Here is an 18,416-nt window from a genome sequence, read left to right as displayed (position 1 = left end):
CTTTTCACTTGGGGTTGTACTGCTTGCAGAGACTTGAATCTTAGGGTTTGTTTGTAAATATTAGTACTTTTAGCTTTTGATCCTGCATTTGAATGGGGTTATCTGTTTTTTGGTAGGAATGAATATTGAAAAGCATACAGTGTGCTTTGTGTATTTTAATTTTGTGGTTAACCATTATGTGTTGCTAATACGATTATATTATATGTGTGCATATATGAAAAATGAATGGAAAAAATGGTGTTACAATTAGTACTATTATGGGGGCGGGGCCTGGGGCAGAGATTAGGTAGAGATGGGCAAGACTTAGCCCAGTTTTCTTCAACTGCCAGTCTGCAGACTGGTGCTGGTCCACAAAATAATAATTTTATTTCCGCCGGTCCATAGGTGTCAAAAGGTTGAAAACACTGTTTTAGAGCATGTAGTAATTGTGGGAGACTAGTTTTGGGAGGGTGGGGCAGTTGCAGGTGGTAGTTTTGGGAGTTGGGACAGTTTGTGGGTGTTTTGTTAGTTACAAGTAAGGTAGTTTTTAGGTACAGTTTGAGGGTTGACAGAGCAGTTGTGGGGGTAGTTTTGGAGGGTGGGGCTGTTTACAGATTGGTGGTGTAGTTGCAGAGAGGTAGTTAACCTCTCTGATGGGTCTATATGCCCAAAAGGCAGTACAGTATACCCCCGCAAATTCGCGTTTCAGAGTTCGTGCCCCCAATCATTTGCGGGTTTTTTCCTCCGCAATTACAATTAGAAATATATCCTCCATCCGCCTCTTCTGCGACCCCGCCATGCGCATCCTCCGGCCTCGCGACATCACCGATCCGCTCTGCCTGACCTGCGGTCCGAGCAGCGATCCCGGCCCAGGTCAGAGCTGCAAGCGCCACTGCTCGCATCGGCATTCGCCGCAGCCACCGCCCCTGCAGCCCTCTCCCAACTCCAATCCTTGCTGCTCTTCTGCATCCAATAATCACAGTTTTTCACAACTCGTGGTCACTCCAAGAAAGTAACCCCGCGAATTTCAGGGGAGTACTAGAAATAAATGTGGGGTTTTTTTGGGGGGAATGCAGCAGTTTACAGCATGGTGGGGAATTTTGAGGGTATTTTTTTTGAGTGAGGCATTTTTAGTCAGTGGGTAGTTTCAGGGTAGTGTAGTAGTCACAGGGGTTTTGGATGTGGGGAAGTTTGTTGCAGGAAGTATTTTTTGAGATGGGGGCAGTTGCAGGGGGTGGTTCTTTGGGTAGATCAATTGCGGAATGATGTGGCAGTTGGAGGTAGTTTTGGGGCTGTGAAGGCAGTTGGGGGGGGGGTGACATTTGGGAGGGAGTAGTTTAGGGGTTTGAAAAAGTAAAGAATTCCATCTGTTAAGCTGCCTCACCCTGTTCTCTAACTGCTGCATTTTAAGTTTCTATGTTGCAGAAGCTAGATCTCTTTTTCCCACAGAAATGCAGTAGGCAAATTTTGGTAGGATTATTTCTCTGGAATTCCAGTCTAATCTCTCCCATTTTCAAACTCATTGTATCTTTTTACCGGTTATTCCCACATGCCAACTTTAATCCCATTAGATTATTTTTTAATATGTTTATTAAGTTTATTAGGATTTTTTATATACCGCCTATCAAGGTTTTCTAAGCGGTTTTACAATCAGATACTCAAGCATTTTCCCTGTCTGTCCCGGTGGGCTCACAATCTATCTAATGTACCTGGGGCTGTGGAGGATTAAGTGACTTGCCCAGGGTCACAAGGAGCAGCGCGGGGTTTGAACCCACAACCCCAGGGTGCTGAGGCTGTAGCTTCAACCACCGCGCCACACACTCCTCACATATGCTATAGGATCTGGAATTTCTTCTCTGATATAAATGCATTGAGGTATATACAGTATTTCTGTTGGGAGAAAGAGAGGAGTATATTGCCCTGGAATCTACAGTCCAATATATTCCCTTTTTGAAGTCATATCTTTTTTTAACCAGATTTCCTCTTATACCAAGTTGCATTCTATTCCATTACTTTTTCAGAGTTATTGTCCCCCATTAGTATAATTTTCCAACTTCCATTGAATTAGAAAGAATGAAAAAGAGATCTCTGACATCTCATATCTGGGTGACAGAGGCAGCACTTATACCACACAATAGAGAACATCAAGGTCCGTGTTTCTCAGCGACATGTTACTGCACAACCTAAACTGATAGCAGGGATGAGGAAGGCCACTAATGACGGACTAGGGCGTCTCATCTTCTTTCCCAGGTCAGCACACAATGCACAAGGTTAGAACAAGCTCCACTTGGGAAGAAAGTCCAAGGAAGAAACTGACTGCTAGGACACAACATTAAAATATAAAGTATTTTTTTAAGCTACCTAAGTAAATTGAACTGTGCACAACCAGTGTCTCTAAAAAACAAAGGGGGTTTAAGTGCTGATGTTTAAATTAATACATAGATAATGTTAAATAAAACAAAAAATTATTACAGTGAAAGATGCATTGCCATCAATCCCCCTCGCTTCAAACACACTTATCCCATCATTCTTGCCACTTTCTGAAGCAATTCTGGAAGTCCTCTTTTGTGTCTTTAGTTGCGCTGTTGTGGCTGCCTCGATATTCTGAAATGATTCAAAACGTTTACCTTTCATGGTCACTTTGACTTTGGGGAAGAGCCAGAAGTCGTACGGTACCAGATACAAGTGAATACGGCAGATGAGGACACACCATAATGTTTTTGTTTGACAGAAATTGCTGCACCAGAAGCAATGTGTGACACGGAGTATTGTCATGATGGAGGATGAAACCATTTGCCTATTTCTCAGGTCACACTCGCTTGCCTCATGTTCAAATTTGTTGTTAAAATGTTTTGAATGGAACCATAAGAGATCTTCAGATCTTCAGAAATTTCCCTGTTTGATCAAATTGTTTTGCTTACTCTTTCAACATTATCTTGGGTTTTTGATGTTGAAGGATATTCCAATCTCTCCTCGTCTTCAACCGATTCACAACCATCATGAAATTGCTTGAACCACTTGTAAACCATCTTCATGGTCACTGCAGCATCACCATAAACTAATTTTAACATTTTGTGCGTTTCTTTAGCACTTTTTTTTGCAGTTTGAAATAAAATTTCACGCTGTTTGTGATCCACACACCTTCTCTCAACCACAGCTCACAACAACCCAACAAGTTGAAACTTGTCACACACTGTTACTAAGGTTTGACGCACCGCTCCCCATATTGAAGATCCCTGCCTTTCCGCTGGATGGCGCTCAGCAGCAGTATTCACCATATATATTTTAATCACACCTCGTTTGTTCTGGAGGCAATTCTACATTGGGCACCTTCTTTTGGACACCCTGAGGCCGCTAAATAGGGAACCTATTCTATAATGGATCCTGGGAGCTCAGGTTCTCTTTTAGAATATACTAGTACAATCCGGTATCTGTGAGCCTAGCATTTAAGCACCAGCAGATAAAAGAGCTAATGTAAGAACAGATTCCTAAATGAGGCAGGTACATGTGTAACTTATTCTGTAAGTATCGTGTCTGAACTTCTGCACCCAACTTTATGCGCACACCTGAGATGTGTGTACAAATAAATTGACTGAGCTTAGAAACATTAATAATTGGATGCTAACAACCAATTAATGTTAATTGGCTAAATATTCATGCACGCATTTCACTGCATGCTATTCTGTAAAGCACTCAACGGGCTTCAGAATAGCTATAAACGTCTTGGTTAGGAGTTTGTTGTGCCATTATCTCTAATGATTAGCTTCAATAACACCGGCTATTCACAAACTGGTTACAAGTTGTGACACCAATATAATCAATCCAGTCTTCCTAGTTTGTCTTTTTTTTTTTTTTTTTTTTTATATGATCCTCAGAGGGCTAAAGAACCCGTTTGGTTTATGTGAAACAAATCACAATAACTCGATCGTCATAGGATTGTTATTTTATACTTTTTGTATATTTTAGATATATAATTTACCAACTTTTTTTTCATATTATGTTGAATTTTATAAATGGGCATCATAAAGAAGGGTATCACAACCAGGACGCGGGAAGTCATCATGCCACTATATCGGGCGATGGTGCGCCCGCATCTGGAATACTGCGTTCAGTACTGGTCGCCGCACCTCAAGAAGGACATGGTGGTACTTGAGAGAGTCCAAAGGAGAGCAACGAAGCTGGTAAGAGGGCTGGAAAACTGCCCATACGCCGAGAGGCTGGATAAGCTGGGTCTCTTCTCTCTGGAAAAGAGGAGGCTCAGGGGAGATATGATAGAGACCTTCAAAATCCTGAGAGGCATAGAGAGGGTGGATAGGGACAGGTTCTTTAGACTGAGAGGGACAACGGGTACGAGGGGGCACTCGGAGAAACTGAAGGGGGATAGGTTCAAGACAAATGCAAGGAAGTTTTTCTTCACCCAAAGGGTCGTGGACACATGGAATGCGCTCCCGGAGGAAGTGATCAGGCAGAATACAGTACAGGGATTCAAACAGGGATTGGACGGATTCCTGAGGGACAAAGGGATCGTAGGGTACTGAAAGGGGTGCGGGGACAAAGGGTCAGGAATTTGATGGGAAGATAGGACTTCGATGAGAAACCAAGGGGTGATTCAGACAGGTCATGACCTGTTGGGCCGCCACGGGAGCGGACTGCTGGGCGGGATGGACCTGTGGTCTGACCCAGCGGAGGCACTGCTTATGTTCTTATCATATATAGTTGAATATTGAGAACGCCTCTACCAACACGCACATGTTTCAAGAATACTTTTCATCAGGGTTGAGGCTCCCACAGATAATCTAAAGCAGTGTTCTTCAACCTTTTTACACCCGTGGACCGGCAGAAATAAAAGAATTATTTTGTGGACCGGCAAACTACTAGGACTAAAATTTAAAAACCCCGTTTATGCCCCATCTCCGCAAACTCGGTCCCCGCAAACCATCTGATCCCATCTGCACAAGCCGCAATTATGATTTTATATTGAACGTATTTTATTAAAGTATAAAAAGAAACAATATTCTGAACAATTGTGATTTTATAAATACAAATATACAGAGCACGGACCAACAAATCCCCTGTCTCCCCTCCCCTTCACATATATCCCCTCTACTATCAAGAAAACTGAACAAGCCAAGTTATTATAGAATGCTACATAGAAATATCATGCTAACAGAATACTGCAGTCCCCAGTTATGTCTCTAGCAGGATATATATTTCAAATCTGATATATTCTAATGACAAAATAGAAATAAAATTATTTTTTTCTACCTCTTGTTGTCTCTGGTTTCTGCTTTCATCTTCTTTTCACTCTTTTCCTTCCAGCATCTGCCCGTTCCATCCAATGTCTGCCCTCTCCCCCTTCCATATGTATCTGACTTCTTTCTATGCCCCTCTTCCCTGTCCATCCAGACTGTTCCTCCTCTCTCCTTTTTACATCATTCATTCCAGCTTCACTGCCTTCTTCATTTTTATCTCTCCTACACCAGATCTAGCATCTTTATCCCTCTCTCATTTCTCTGCTGACCCCCTTTCCAGCATCAATGTCTCTCTACTTTCTCATTCCTCTCTCTCCCCTTTCCCTCATCTGATCTCACCATTCCACCCTGACTTCCTTCCCCTCCTGTAATCTCCCTGCCAGCTGTTTCCTTCCTTTTTTCTTTCTCCCTTCCCTCCTTCCTTTTTTTCCCTTCTCCCTTCCCTCCTCCCTCTATCCAACATTAACTCTCTTCCCATCCCTTTCCCTCCTGCCCTCCCAGCAGCATCTCTCCTTCTTCTCCCTTCCCTCTATCCAACATTAACTCTCTTCCCATCCCTTTCCCTCCTCCCCTTCCAGCAGCATATCTCCTTCTAATTCTCTCCAAGTTCAGTAACAGCTCTCCCTTTATCCAGCAGCTTCCCAGCCTCCTACAGTGGCTTCCTCCCCTTCCAGCAGCTCTCAGTACTTGCCTGCAGGAAGTTGCCGGTAAATCAGTGCCCTGGCAAGTAGGAGAGCTGGTGGGAGGGGAGACAACCACTGTGAAGGCTCCACAGGATCTTGCTCGCACAAGCTGACCATCTCCCTCCACCTGCACCTGTATCTGCAGTTCTCTCCATTCTACTCGCGACTTCCCCGCGGCCCTCTTCAGCAACTCGGCAGGGGCGGCGATCAAGACAGGCTGCCAACATCGGGACCTTCACTCTCTGAGTCCCGCCTATTTTGTTTCAACTTCCTGTTTCCTAACAGGCGAGACTCAGAGAGGGAAAGCCCCGACGTTGGCAGCCTGTCTTGATCGCCTGAGGTTGGGAGGAACATTAGTCGGGAGGAACCGCAGTCGGAAGGAAATTTAACTGCCAACTGGATCTCGCCAGCCCTGCGCGGACCAGCAGAAATTTTCTGCGGACCGGCGGTTGAAGAACTGTGATCTAAAGAACACAAAATTAAACGGTTTTAACCACTGAGAACATCAATCCTTCATACTTAATTTATTTGAATTCTACTATACCATAGTTTCTAACCAGGACATCACTCTCATCTTAATTTTATTTAAAATGTAATAACTTATTATCGTGCTTCAAAGCTGCCGCTCCTCTCCACCTATATCAACTATATATGCTTAAGAAAAGATAAGTATTTATAACATTCAATATAATATGAAAAAAGTTGGTAAATTATATATATAAAATATACAAAAAATATAAAATAACGATCCTATGATGATCGGGTTATTGTGATTTGTTTCACATAAACCAAACGGGTACTTTAGCCCTCTGAGGATCATATCAAAATAAAATAAAAGACAAAATAGGAAGACTGGATTGATTATATTGGTGTCACATTCTGTAAAGCACAGCACCTAGCTTCAATTGCACATATCTGAGAAGGGGGCGTGGCTAGGGAGCACGTCAGGGGTGGGGAGGCATTCCAAAGAAGCTGCCCACGGATTTACAGAATTCGCCCAAAGTATACCTAAGTTGGCCGCCAATATTTACATCTGCTTTTAGCAGGCATAAAGATGGCGACCAAAAGTTAAGACACTGGATCTGCGCCAAATGCATTCTATAAAGGGTGCACTCACTTTATTGCTTAGCATTCAATTTTTTCAGTACCATCTACTGAATTCCCTCCTATGTGAGGAAACAGGAGCCCCGCCCATGCTTCATTCATATTACATCCCCCCTTGCAAATATGCAAACCTTAAGTTATATGGGTATTTGCAGAATTATGCTTAAGTACCCTTTTAGTACTTTCATGGGTGTGTGCAAGTGCTGGTATTCCAGACATTTATATTTGTATGGGATGCATTAAGACAGCCGCCTAGATGATACAATCACTTATTATATGGTCACCTTGGCAGCTCTATAATAGACTGAAAGAATATTATCTAGCAACTGAATACTGCTTTTATGGTTTATTAAACTTGATACACTGTTTATGGAACAGCTTTGCTGTTCTTAATGATAAGCGGTATATCAAGTTTAATAAACCATACAACTCTTGCTGCTCTCTAAATTCAACCCCAAATTAACATTGGTAATATTGGGCTCTTCAATCAACCCCACACACCTTTAAAAAAAAAAAAATTATTATTCATTAATGGAAAAAGTTACATGTTCACCAGCTGCCAATGAATGTATAATTTTGAATATCAGGTTAGAAATTATTTGGGAGGGGCAAACCACACATCATTTTTCTAACTCCCCAAAGTTTCATTTAAAAAACGTTCGAAAATAAGTGACCCTTGGAAAGGGCTAATAATAATAAAGGGGGCGGGGAAAAAGTGCTGGGAGATTCTCTGAAAGTTCAATAGCTAAATATTTCTTTTACTGCAGCTTAAGAATTTAGACTATGCACTTTTGACCCTTTAAATCACAGTTGCTCAAGACTTGAAATGAAAAAGAAATGTTAACATCTCTCGCCAGCTGGTGCTTAAATCTCACCCCGTTTTTCCCCCGTACTAATCACTTCTATAGCTGCCAGATGTACATCAACCATGGAAGAGACAACGAAACTTAGGGCTCTTTTTACGAAGGTGCGCTAGGGTTTTAGCGCACAGCCCAAAATTACCGTGCGCTATAGCGCGCGGTAACCGAAAATCTACCGCCTGCTGATAAGGAGGCGGTAGCGGCTAGGGCGCTTGGGTATTTAGCGCGCGCTATTGCGCGCCTTAGGCCCTTGCTCACCTTGGTAAAAGAAACCCTTATATTCGCAGGCACGTAAAAACGCCAGCGCAGGTTGCTAAAGGAAGGCTCTCCAGAACCAATTCCCCCCCCCCCTTCCTCCACTAGCTCCTCTCAAGTGACACCGGTTGGTTGCCTCGCGCCAATTTTCCTACCTGCGGCTTGCTGCATGCCCTTGAGCAAACCTCTCGCATTCCAACATCCAGGTTTCAGGGGCTTCAGGACACAGCATACGCGCTTTCTCGCGACGGGAAGGTTCGCTTTCACGGTGCTGTGTACATAAGGAGCCCGATCGTGCGCTTTCGGGCAGCGCTTCATTTTCGTTTCAGCACACTTCGGCGTTACGGAGCAGGCTCTTCCTGGTCTTTAGGAAAACCACAAACCCCCACCCGACGCACTTTTTTTGATTCATCCCCTTTGTTTTGGTTTTGCTCTTATTCCTTCCCTCCCCTTTCATCGCACAAATCAGCCTCTGTGTTTAGACTTTAATTCGCTAAGTTGTTTTCACGTGACTGGTTTCCAGTCACCCAAGGGAAGAGAGGGGGGGAAAAAAACCACCTCATGCTTCCAAGTCTGACATAATTAAATGCCAAACCAAACACAAGAGTTATACGTCGGAGCCGGTCTGTTAACTGAGGGTGTAAGGAAGGGGAGGAGGGGAAGATGAGTGCCTGCACCCTCGACGGTGAATCCTTTCCTAGGGATGGGGGGGGGGGGGGAGCGGAAGGATTTAACGCATCAAAGAAACCCACAGGCTAAGAGCGACTCTCCAAAACTCAACTACAAATACTCTTGCGTGAATAAGGACGTACAAAAGGCCAGAGCACAAGTGCTTACAGAATTTGCCCAATTTGCTTCGGAGAGTTTTTTTTTTTTTTTTTGGTGGGGGGGAGGTTTTCCCCCAGTATCTAGTACATAGAATCTCCCAGAAAGCAGCGGTGTGAAAATACAGGTCAGTACCAACACTCTCTGGCAACCCCCCGAGTAAAATACTTAATACAGTAAGCACAGGGCACAAAACCCCCCAAGTCGACCACCACCAAATACAAACTACCTCTTTAAGTAGTACAGACTGACGCGAATGATACATTTGTTCCGTTTGTTGTCACAGGGTGAGAATAATTCACTTCGGTTGACTGGAGCTGAGATGTTTGATTTGTCGTCGTCGTCCCCCCCCCCCCCCCTCCCGGTTAGCAGCAGTGATTGGCCGCTTTGGTGCAATATCTCTGACTCTGCTGATCATATTTTGGTGGTTTGCTGCAGGCAAGTAGCAAACCTGGCATTTTTCCTGCGCCGCCCGGGAACTTTTTTTACTTTACCTGCGAAGTTTTCCGAAGCGTCTTCGTTTTCCGAAATCCCCCTTTGCTTCAGCCTAGCCTGCGCTCCGTTTGAGGCCTTGCAAACACGTTTTACCATCCTTGCGACGTCAGGCAGGTCCCCGGCCGCAGCCCTCCCCGCTGTAAAGTCACCTGGCTGCCCCCCTGAAGAGAAGAGCTGATCTCCTTCCCTCGCCTTCCATCCCTTGAACGGGGCAGCCGAGTTCAAAAACGTGTCCTGCGCCGGCATCCTGCCTGCTTAGACTGCAGCCCACAACCATGTGGCGTGCTGCTGCCGCTGGAGAATACATTTTTCTTTAGGGGATGGGAAGTTAAACCACATTTAAAAAAACAAAACCCCAGTACAGCTAGAATGCAAAGCAAGCCCTCAGCCTTGGCAGTCTCACCCAGGCTGTCCGACAAGCGCTACAGAGATTCATTATCCAAGGTCCCTTGCTGGTGACTGCGCCTGGAATAGTCATGGAGCTGGTAGCTTTGGTGACTTAAAAATATATATATATATTATTATTTGCATTCAGTGCTCTCTCTGATGCTTAGTTCGCATCATTTAACTGATGGCAAGCTGAGGTGGAGCAGTCCTAACCAATCAATTATTCATTTATTTGTCTACCTCTTCTTTTTTTAATATATTTTTTTGGTGTTTCAGCATCAGTATTGGTCATTCACCTCTAAAACGTACTGTTAGCACAAAAACACACTCTTATATATATATATATATATATATATATATATATATATATAAAAGAATAATATGGAGCAGCTACTGTGTATATTCAAAAGGTAATACAGTGGTACCTTGGTTTACGAGTGCACCGGTTTGCGAGTATTTTGCAAGATGAGCAAAACATTTGCAAAATTGGTGCCTCGGAAACCTCGCATGGCTCGTTTTTACGAGCCCCCCCCCCCCCCCCCCCCGACGCGATCCGGCACCCCCACCGCCACAATCTGGCCCCCCCACAACGTGATTGGGAACATCCCCTCCCCCCCCGCCGCTTCTTACCCTCATCTGGATACCGGCATGTCCTGTGCTTGGTGCCTGAAGATCGGCCTCCTCTTCTGCTAGGCCTTGAGCATCTGAGCATGTACCTTAAAAAAATAAAACTAGCAGCACATTCTGGAGGTCATTTTAAAATTATGCCACTGACATATGTGAACAGTGAATTGGGTTTACATGTGTTAGTAGCTCTGTGTGTCTACCCGGTGCTGGAGAAAACTGTTACAAATCGCATGGACAGCTAGGATTAGGGTGACCAGACATCTGGATTTACCCGGACATGTTCTCTTTTTAGAGGATTGTCCAGTCATCTGGACAGCTTTTCAAAACCCCGGTACTTTGTCTGGGTTTGGAAAGCTTCCACCTCAGGACCACAGCGGGAGGTCCTCTGCGCATGCGTGTGACATCGTCGTGTCACGTCTGTGCATGCGCAGTTGCCCTCCCGACGTGGCTCCGAGCACGAGAAGAGGTTGGGGGGAGCAGGGCTGGGCAGAACAGGGCGGGCCTGGGAGCGGGGCCATGGGTCCAGATTTTACGATCGTAAAATCTGGTAACCCTAGCTAGAATCAACAACAAAGATGTTCTTGATCATATTAAACCCACAGTTGTCCTTGGAAGGCAAGATTACCAGACAGAAACTGACCAATTTTGGACATGTGATGAGGGCGAATTCACTAGAAAAGGAGGTGCTACTCAGAATGTTTAGTGGTAAAAGGAAGCAGGGGAGACCAAAGGCCCGTTGGCTGGATACCATCAAGAACAACACGGGAATGAACATCAAGCCATTGAAAGAAACTAAACTAAACCTTAAGTTTGTATACCGCATCATCTCCATAAAGATAGAGCTCGGCATGGTTTACAGGTAATTCAATAAATGAGGGAAGGACATAATAAGAAATTAGAGGTTATGAAGAGGATAGCTAGCTTTACCTTTTAATTAAATAGCTTTGCGTTTTGGTTTTCAGATGCTTTCGGAATAATTGGAATGAGCCTAGATTCAGCAGTGGGGCAGGGAGGTTATTCCAAAGCTCAGTGAACTTGAAGAAAAGGGATTTCCCTAATTTACCTGCATACATGACGCCTTTTAACGAGGGGAAAGATAGTTTGAGTTTGTGGGCGGATCTGGTAGTGTCAGGTCTCAAAGAATTCCAGGATGGTGGGATTAGGGGAGGAAGAATGTCATGTAGGATCTTGAAAATTAGGCAGGTACATTTAAAGTGAATCCTAGAAAACACCGGAAGTCAGTGAAGTTTTGACAGAAACGGGGAAACATGATCTAAAGAAGCCATGGAAAACAAGGAAGCATGGCGAGGACTGACCTACACAATATCCAAGGGTTGGACATGACTGAAAGGATAGTAGTAGTAGTCCATCTAGAGATTTTAGAGAAGGTACTATTGTGTTTTCCCAAAAAATAAGCCCTAATTGAAGCGCTGGATTTCCAGGCAGTAGGCCCCGCCGACCATTCCAGCTCTCCCTCCCCACGCCAACATACCATTACCTTCTTCCAAACGGTAGCGTTGCAGCAGCAGTCTAAACGGGCTGCTTTGTGCCTTTTCCCACCAGGGCATTTCTGTGCCCCATTACTGATGATATCATCAGCAATGCGGCACAGAAACACCCCGGCAGTAGAAGGCCCGAAGCAGCCCGTTTAGATTGCTACCACGATGCTGCTGTTTTGAAGAAGGTAATTGTATGTCGGTCTCGCAGTCGGCTTGGGGAGGGAGAGCTGGAAGGTCAGCGGGGGTTCGGCTGCGTGACCGGGGGGGGGGGGGGGGGAGGGGAGATTAGGCATTGTTTTCCCGAAAAAAGACCTAGTGGTTTTTTTGGGCCCAAAATTAATATAAGATACTGTTTTATTTTCGGGGAAACATGGTACTTACTGGGGTATATCCATGGTTGTACAGTTGTTGAAGATTGGCATGCCTTGGGTTCAGTGGCATAGTTCAAGTTCAGTTTTTTAATACGCAGGCAGCAGTGCTTCCCCCCGCGCCCCCTCCTCCCGCCGACCCTTCCATCTCTCCCTCCCCATGCCGACTGCGAGACCGCATACCATTACCTTCTTCCAAACGGTGGAGTCACGGCAACAATCTAAACGCACTGCTTCGTGCCATCGTATACCGCAAATATAAAACCAAAGTTAAAATCTAAGGGCTCCTTTTACTAAGGTGCGTTAGGGCATTAACGCGCTGAATTGCCCCGCGCACTAGACCTTAACGCCAGCATTAATCTGGCATTAGTTCTAGCCACGTAGCGCACGGTAATATCCTGTGTGCGTTAAAAACGCTAGCGCACCTTAGTAAAAGGAGCCCTAAGTGGTTTTACAATAACTATAAATTGGGGAGGTAAAACAATACCTCCTCCTTTCCGCTCCCCACCTCTTCTCATTCCTCCCTTCCACACGTGTTGTTTACGGCGGTCAACAACGTGCTCTTCGCGACCCCGTCGGCTCTCCCACTGATGTCACTTCCAGGTGTCATGTATAGGAAGTGACATTGGAGGGAGAGCCGAAGGAATCACAAGGAGCATTTGTTGACTGCTGCAAGCAACAACTTCAACTAGAGGTACAAGGGAAGGGGGATGTGCACGGCAGGTGGGATCGGGAAGGAGCAGGGGGCGGGGCGCTACTCACCCTTGCTACGCCACTGCTGGGGTTGGCGCAAAATTGTGCCTGGTTTTCCTATTTTACAAAGGTAATGCATGCATATTTTAGAAAACTTGCCCAAGTGATGCATAAGTGTCCACTATCTGCACCTTTGGACTTAGGCTTTGAAGAACTCATTAAGAGGGCAGAGAGAATACAAGTAAAATAAAAATTTGCCCCTTAGTGTGGTGATGGTTTTAATTAAAATCATTCTGCTAACCTAATCCAAAGTTAATAACATCTAGATGCACACATCCTTTTTCTGGGGGGGGGAGGGGAGGACAAGGGCAGGATTGGGAGGGGGTGTAGTTTTGTTACGATTTTGTTATGATTTCTATAGTATGTACCAAAGAATACAGATGCGTTAGTGTGTGTTGTGCTATGCCCCCCTGCTGTGTCAGTGGTTTTGTTGTCATGGTTTTTCTGCTTTTGTATTGCTTTTGAGTGGCTGAATAAAGGTTTAAAAAATTACCCCCCACCAAAAAAAAAACACAACTCCCAAAGTTAATAACATTTATGGCTCCTTTAACTAAGCTGCGATAGCATTTTTAGCACGCACTGAATTGCCCCGCACGCTAACCCCGCGCTATGCGGCTAGAACTAGTGTCTAGCGCACGCGGCAATTCAGCGTGCGCTAAAACTGCTATCGTGGCTTAGTAAAAGGAGCCCCTAGTCTCCCCAAACTGAGCCCCCAAAAACATGCCACTAGGGTGTCACATGATGCCATTTTTCAAGGTGAAATGAGTGACGGGGAATGTTCCTACTCCTACTGTAGTTGATTTTTATAACTTTGAGGTAAGACAAAGATTAAGAGGTAGAATGAGGGCTGAGATGCTCCTGTGAGTTGTTTTTTTAATAGTCTTGCTATAAGGGGGTGGAGCTTAGCAGGGGATCCAGAGTTTTTAAATTTTAACTTTTGACCCCTCCCTGACCTGGGCTGGAGTTTGGGGTTCGTCTGTCAGCGGGTCAACCAGTTATTAGTGCCACAGGGTCAGCTGTCTCTTTGACAAAAATTGCCCCGTGAAACTAGTTTGGACGCATGCGGCAACAATAGCTGCGCTTCTATGTTTTTTTCTTTTTGTTTTTTTGAACAAAACCAATGTCATGAAGCTTTTTTTTTTTTTTTTTCTTGTGCACCGTTTTCAACACATTCTGCTTTGTTGAACTGATTTGCATGATTTTGCATCATAGCAGCTCATTAATACAAACTACACACTACTGTGAAGCCCACTTTTGAGAAATCACTTTATAACAGTGGGCTTTGAGTAAACACAAACAAATGTTAGAGCTTGTGCCTGTGCCAGCATTTTGTGCTATTTTCCAGGCTAAGGCCTCATCCCTTCACACTTGGAGTACCAGTCTCTATGAGCCTTGTCTGGATTTACTGGCAGTAATATTGTCCAAATTAAACTCATTTCATTTTTCTCTTGTCTTTTGGTTCTCAGTAACTCCAAACTTTTGTTTAGTTGGTTTTTTTTTTTTTTTTTTTTTTTTGGGGGGGGGTACCTATTAGTCAAATTCTTGTATACCTGAGTTGCACTAGGACAATAGTACAAGTACCTACTTGTCATTCCAAGGCCTGAAGTGTAAAAGTGAATTCAAAAGAGCAGAAACACAAGTCAGATAGGATTCAGATGGATTACAGGAAGGAAATAGAGCGTTTTAGTTACCCAAGCAAAACTAAGGTGCTGAAGTCCATAGTCTGCTGTTGAGACAGACATGGGGGAAGCTTCTGGTTGCCCTGGATCGGTAGCATAGAACACTGCTACTATTTGGATTTTTGCCAGGTACTTGTGACTTGGATTGACCTCCGTGAAGACGGGATACATAGAAACATGATGGCAGATAAAGGCCAAATGGCCCATCCAGTCTGCCCATCCGCAGTGATCATTATCTCTTCCTCTCTCTAAGAGATCCCATGTGACTATCCCAGGCTTTCTTGCAATCAGACACAGTCGCTACCGAGAGACTGTTCCACGTATCTACCACCCTTTCTGTAAAAAAGTATTTCATTAATTACTCCTGAGCCTATCGCCTCTTAACTTCATCCTATGCCCTCTCATTCCAGAGCTTCCTTTCAAATAAAAGAGACTAGACTCATGCGCATTTACACCTCTTAGGTATTTAAACGTCTCTATCATATCTTCTGCTTTTCCTCCAAAGTATACAGATTGAGCTCTTTAAGTCTGTCCCCATACGCGTTATGACAAAGACCACATACCATTTTAGTAGCCTTCCTCTGGACCGATTCCATCCTTTTTATATCTTTTTGAAGTGAAAAGCAAGATTTCACCAAAACATATAAACAATGGAAGCCAGATACCAAGGAAGATGGGATGCACACATGATAGTAGAGTATTGTTGGAATTTTATGTGGGATTGTCCTGGCAGACACTTACAAAAGGAGCGTCTTATGTGTCAAATGACTGGAAAGTTTATATCATAAATTTGTGTTTTATCCCAGGACAAGCAGGCAGCATATTCTCCACATGTGGGTGACGTCATCTACGGAGCCCCGATCGGACACTCTCACAAGCAAACTTGCTTGAAGATCTTCAAGCTTGTGAGAGTACTGTGCATGCGCGAGTGCCTTCCCGCTCGAGCTAGGGGGCGCGTCTCCTCCTCGTGGCCTCAGTTCTTTGTTTTCCGCGGAGCCAGAAGCCCAGTTCCTCTGCTTTGCGAGATCGGAGTGCTTCTTGCACCGCGGCTTACTTCGGTTTTTTATTTTCGTGTGAGTCGCTGTGTGGCGCGTTTCAAAAAAAAAAAACTTATAATCATAAAACGGTTTTTCTTCCGACTTCTATCGTTGACCGGGGGCTCCGGGTCTGACTTGGCCGGTGAGCCTCGTGCGGCTGCGGCGTCGCTTGGGCCTATGTCCCAGCCGGTCTCTGGTTTCAAAAAGTGCACTCAGTGTGGTTAGTTGATCTCTATCACTGACCCCCACCATTGGTGCATTGAGTGTCTCGGGGCCGACCATCGTTTGGACTCCTGTCCGAGTTGTGCTACTCTTCAACTGCGGGCACTTCGGAGGAGAAGGGCCAGGATCCTTGAACTGTTTGGCATGAATCTGGCAGCGGGACCGACCTTGGCCTTGAAGGCCTCCACTTCGTCGAAGTCGCCCTCGTCTGTCAAGTCCTCGTCTGCCTCAACGAAACCTGTGGCTCCAGGTAAGTCTCCTCTTCCTCCCTCAGGTTCCTTGGTGAAGAAGCCTACCCCGGGGTCTCAGGGGGGTGCAACGGCCCATGCCCCGTCCAGACCTCCTCCAAAGCATGCCCCCACTCAACGGAAATACTCTTCATTGAGGTCGCCCTTGTTGGAGCGCACCGCTGCACCTCCTTGACCTGATCCGATGGTATCGGTGCCGATGTTCGAGGACATGCTGAAGCACTTCCTGCAGACACAGATCTCGGTCCTGAGCCAACTTACCCCAGCTTCGACGTTGACCCTGGCTGGCCAGCCTGAGCGCCCCCTCAACGCCCCTTGCAGACGGTTTTGACGGCTTTCCTCTAGTGGGTCGTCCCCTGCTTCTTCGAGGCCCAGGTCCCCGCCCGGTGTGCCTTGATTGATGCATATCTCGAAGTCCGCTCCTACGAGACTTCTGCCCTCGAAGAGGTTTAGGGACTCGCCTCCTCGGGGCAGGTCTCCTGCACCGTGTTCCTCAAGGTGCTTCAGGGAGCCGGTGCAGTCTCGACACACTTCTTGCTCCCGTTGGCGTTCCTCCCCGTCAGTCTCCCCAGGTCGGGGTGGTTTGGAGTTGAGGACCCCACCTTTGAGGCCCTCAGGGAAGTTTGTTTCCCCTCCGATTCCTCATACCTCTGGCTCTTCCCCCAGTGGGGGACGACGTGGGGTCTTCTCTGTCCTCTTGGGACTCGGATATGCATGCTCTTTATTCCAGGGAAGCGTCCCCGTCCTTTTTGGCGGCTCGACATTCCAGATCCTCCTCGCCTCGCGAGACCCCTTCTTTGTCTCGGACCTCTTTTGCTAAATTTGTCTAGGACATGGGTAAGGCTCTTCAGCTGGATCTCCAGTCTGAATCATGGTACACCAAGGAATACCTGGATGAGTTGGAGCTGCCTCATCCCCCTAAGGATTCCTTGTAGCTTCTTCTGAATCAGGTTCTCAAACAGACCTTCCTCCGTAATCTGGAAGCGCCTTATGCCATCCCGGACATCCCTTCCAAGATGGAGTCTCGATACCGTATGGTACCATGTAAGGGTTTTGAGAAGTTGCAGCTCTCCCACCAGTCCCTGGTGGTCGAGTCCTCGCTCAAGAAGTCCAACCCCTCCAGGGTCTATGCTGCCGTCACCCCAGGCAGAGAGGGCCGGACGATGGACAAGTTCGGTCGCCGCCTTTATCAAAACTCGATGATGGCGAACCGCGTCCTTAACTACAATTTTATGTTTACTTCTTACGTCAAGCATTGCCTGAAGGTTCTGCAGTCTTTCCTTCCTAACGTCCCCTCCTGCCATCAGCAGGCGTTCAGTCGCCTTTTGGAGACGTTGTCCAGTATCTGTCTCTACATGCTGCAGGCCGCGTACGACGCCTTCGAGCTGTCGTCCCGGGTCACGGCCTGTGCAGTGGCGATGCGTCGCTTGGCTGTGTCTGGTGGACATGGACCCCAATTTGTAGGATCGCTTGGAGAATCTCCCCTGTGTGGGTAACGAGCTCTTCGACTCGATCGAAGTGGCCACGAAACGTCTCTTGGAGCACGAGAGATCCTTCGCCTCTTTGGTGCGCCCTAAGGTGAAAGCCCCTCCTGTTTGGCAGTATAAGCTTCCTCCTCGGCACTATCTGCAGAAGTCCACTCCTCCTCTATCTTGTCTGCCGCCTCGGCACCCTCAGCAGCAGCGTCCGGCCAAGTCTCAGCCGCCTGTGGCAGCGAAGCCAACACCGTCTTTTTGACAATTACGGGCCAGACACTCTGGTGTCCTGTGCCCAGGAGCCTTCCCCCCTTCCCATCGGGGGTCAGCTTCATCTTTTTTACCATCAGTGGGAGGTGCTGACGGCTGATGCTTGGGTCCTCTCCATAATTCGAAAGGGGTACTCTCTTCGCTTTCAGCATGCGCCTCCGGCCCAGTCGTTCCGGGAGTTTCTTTTCTACGCGGCGCATCTTCCCCTCCTGCTTCAGGAGGCCCAGGCTCTTCTCCGCCTTTGGGCGGTCGAGGAGGTTCCAGAGCATCAGCGGGACTCGGGGTTTTACTCCCGGTTTTTTCTGGTCCCCAAGAAAACCGTGGACTTGCGTCCCATTCTCGACCTTCGGGCTCTCAACAAATGCCTGGTCAAGGAGAAGTTTTGCATGCTCACTCTT

At 46.2% G+C, this 18,416-nt stretch overlaps 1 protein-coding gene across 8 annotated transcripts in view; it reads right to left on the bottom strand.

Moving 5' to 3' along the window:
• Positions 1–18,416, bottom strand: part of PDE7B (phosphodiesterase 7B) — a 500,590-nt gene that overhangs the window by 242,665 nt on the left and 239,509 nt on the right. The window contains exon 1 of one of the 8 annotated variants that reach the window (XM_033938164.1): positions 9,453–9,714. The exons of 4 other annotated variants lie outside the window; for them this stretch is intronic. In XM_033938164.1, coding sequence (XP_033794055.1) covers positions 9,453–9,699 — 247 coding nt within the window. In that variant the 5' untranslated portion in view covers positions 9,700–9,714. Of the gene's footprint in view, positions 1–8,288; positions 8,846–9,452; positions 9,715–18,416 lie in introns of those variants that run through there. 3 more of the 8 variants (XM_033938167.1, XM_033938170.1, XM_033938165.1) reach the window with 3 other exon arrangements.

This window comes from Geotrypetes seraphini, chromosome 3 (assembly GCF_902459505.1).
Source record: "Geotrypetes seraphini chromosome 3, aGeoSer1.1, whole genome shotgun sequence".
Lineage (NCBI taxonomy): Eukaryota > Metazoa > Chordata > Amphibia > Gymnophiona > Dermophiidae > Geotrypetes > Geotrypetes seraphini.
This window is presented reverse-complemented; position numbering and strand designations above follow the sequence as displayed.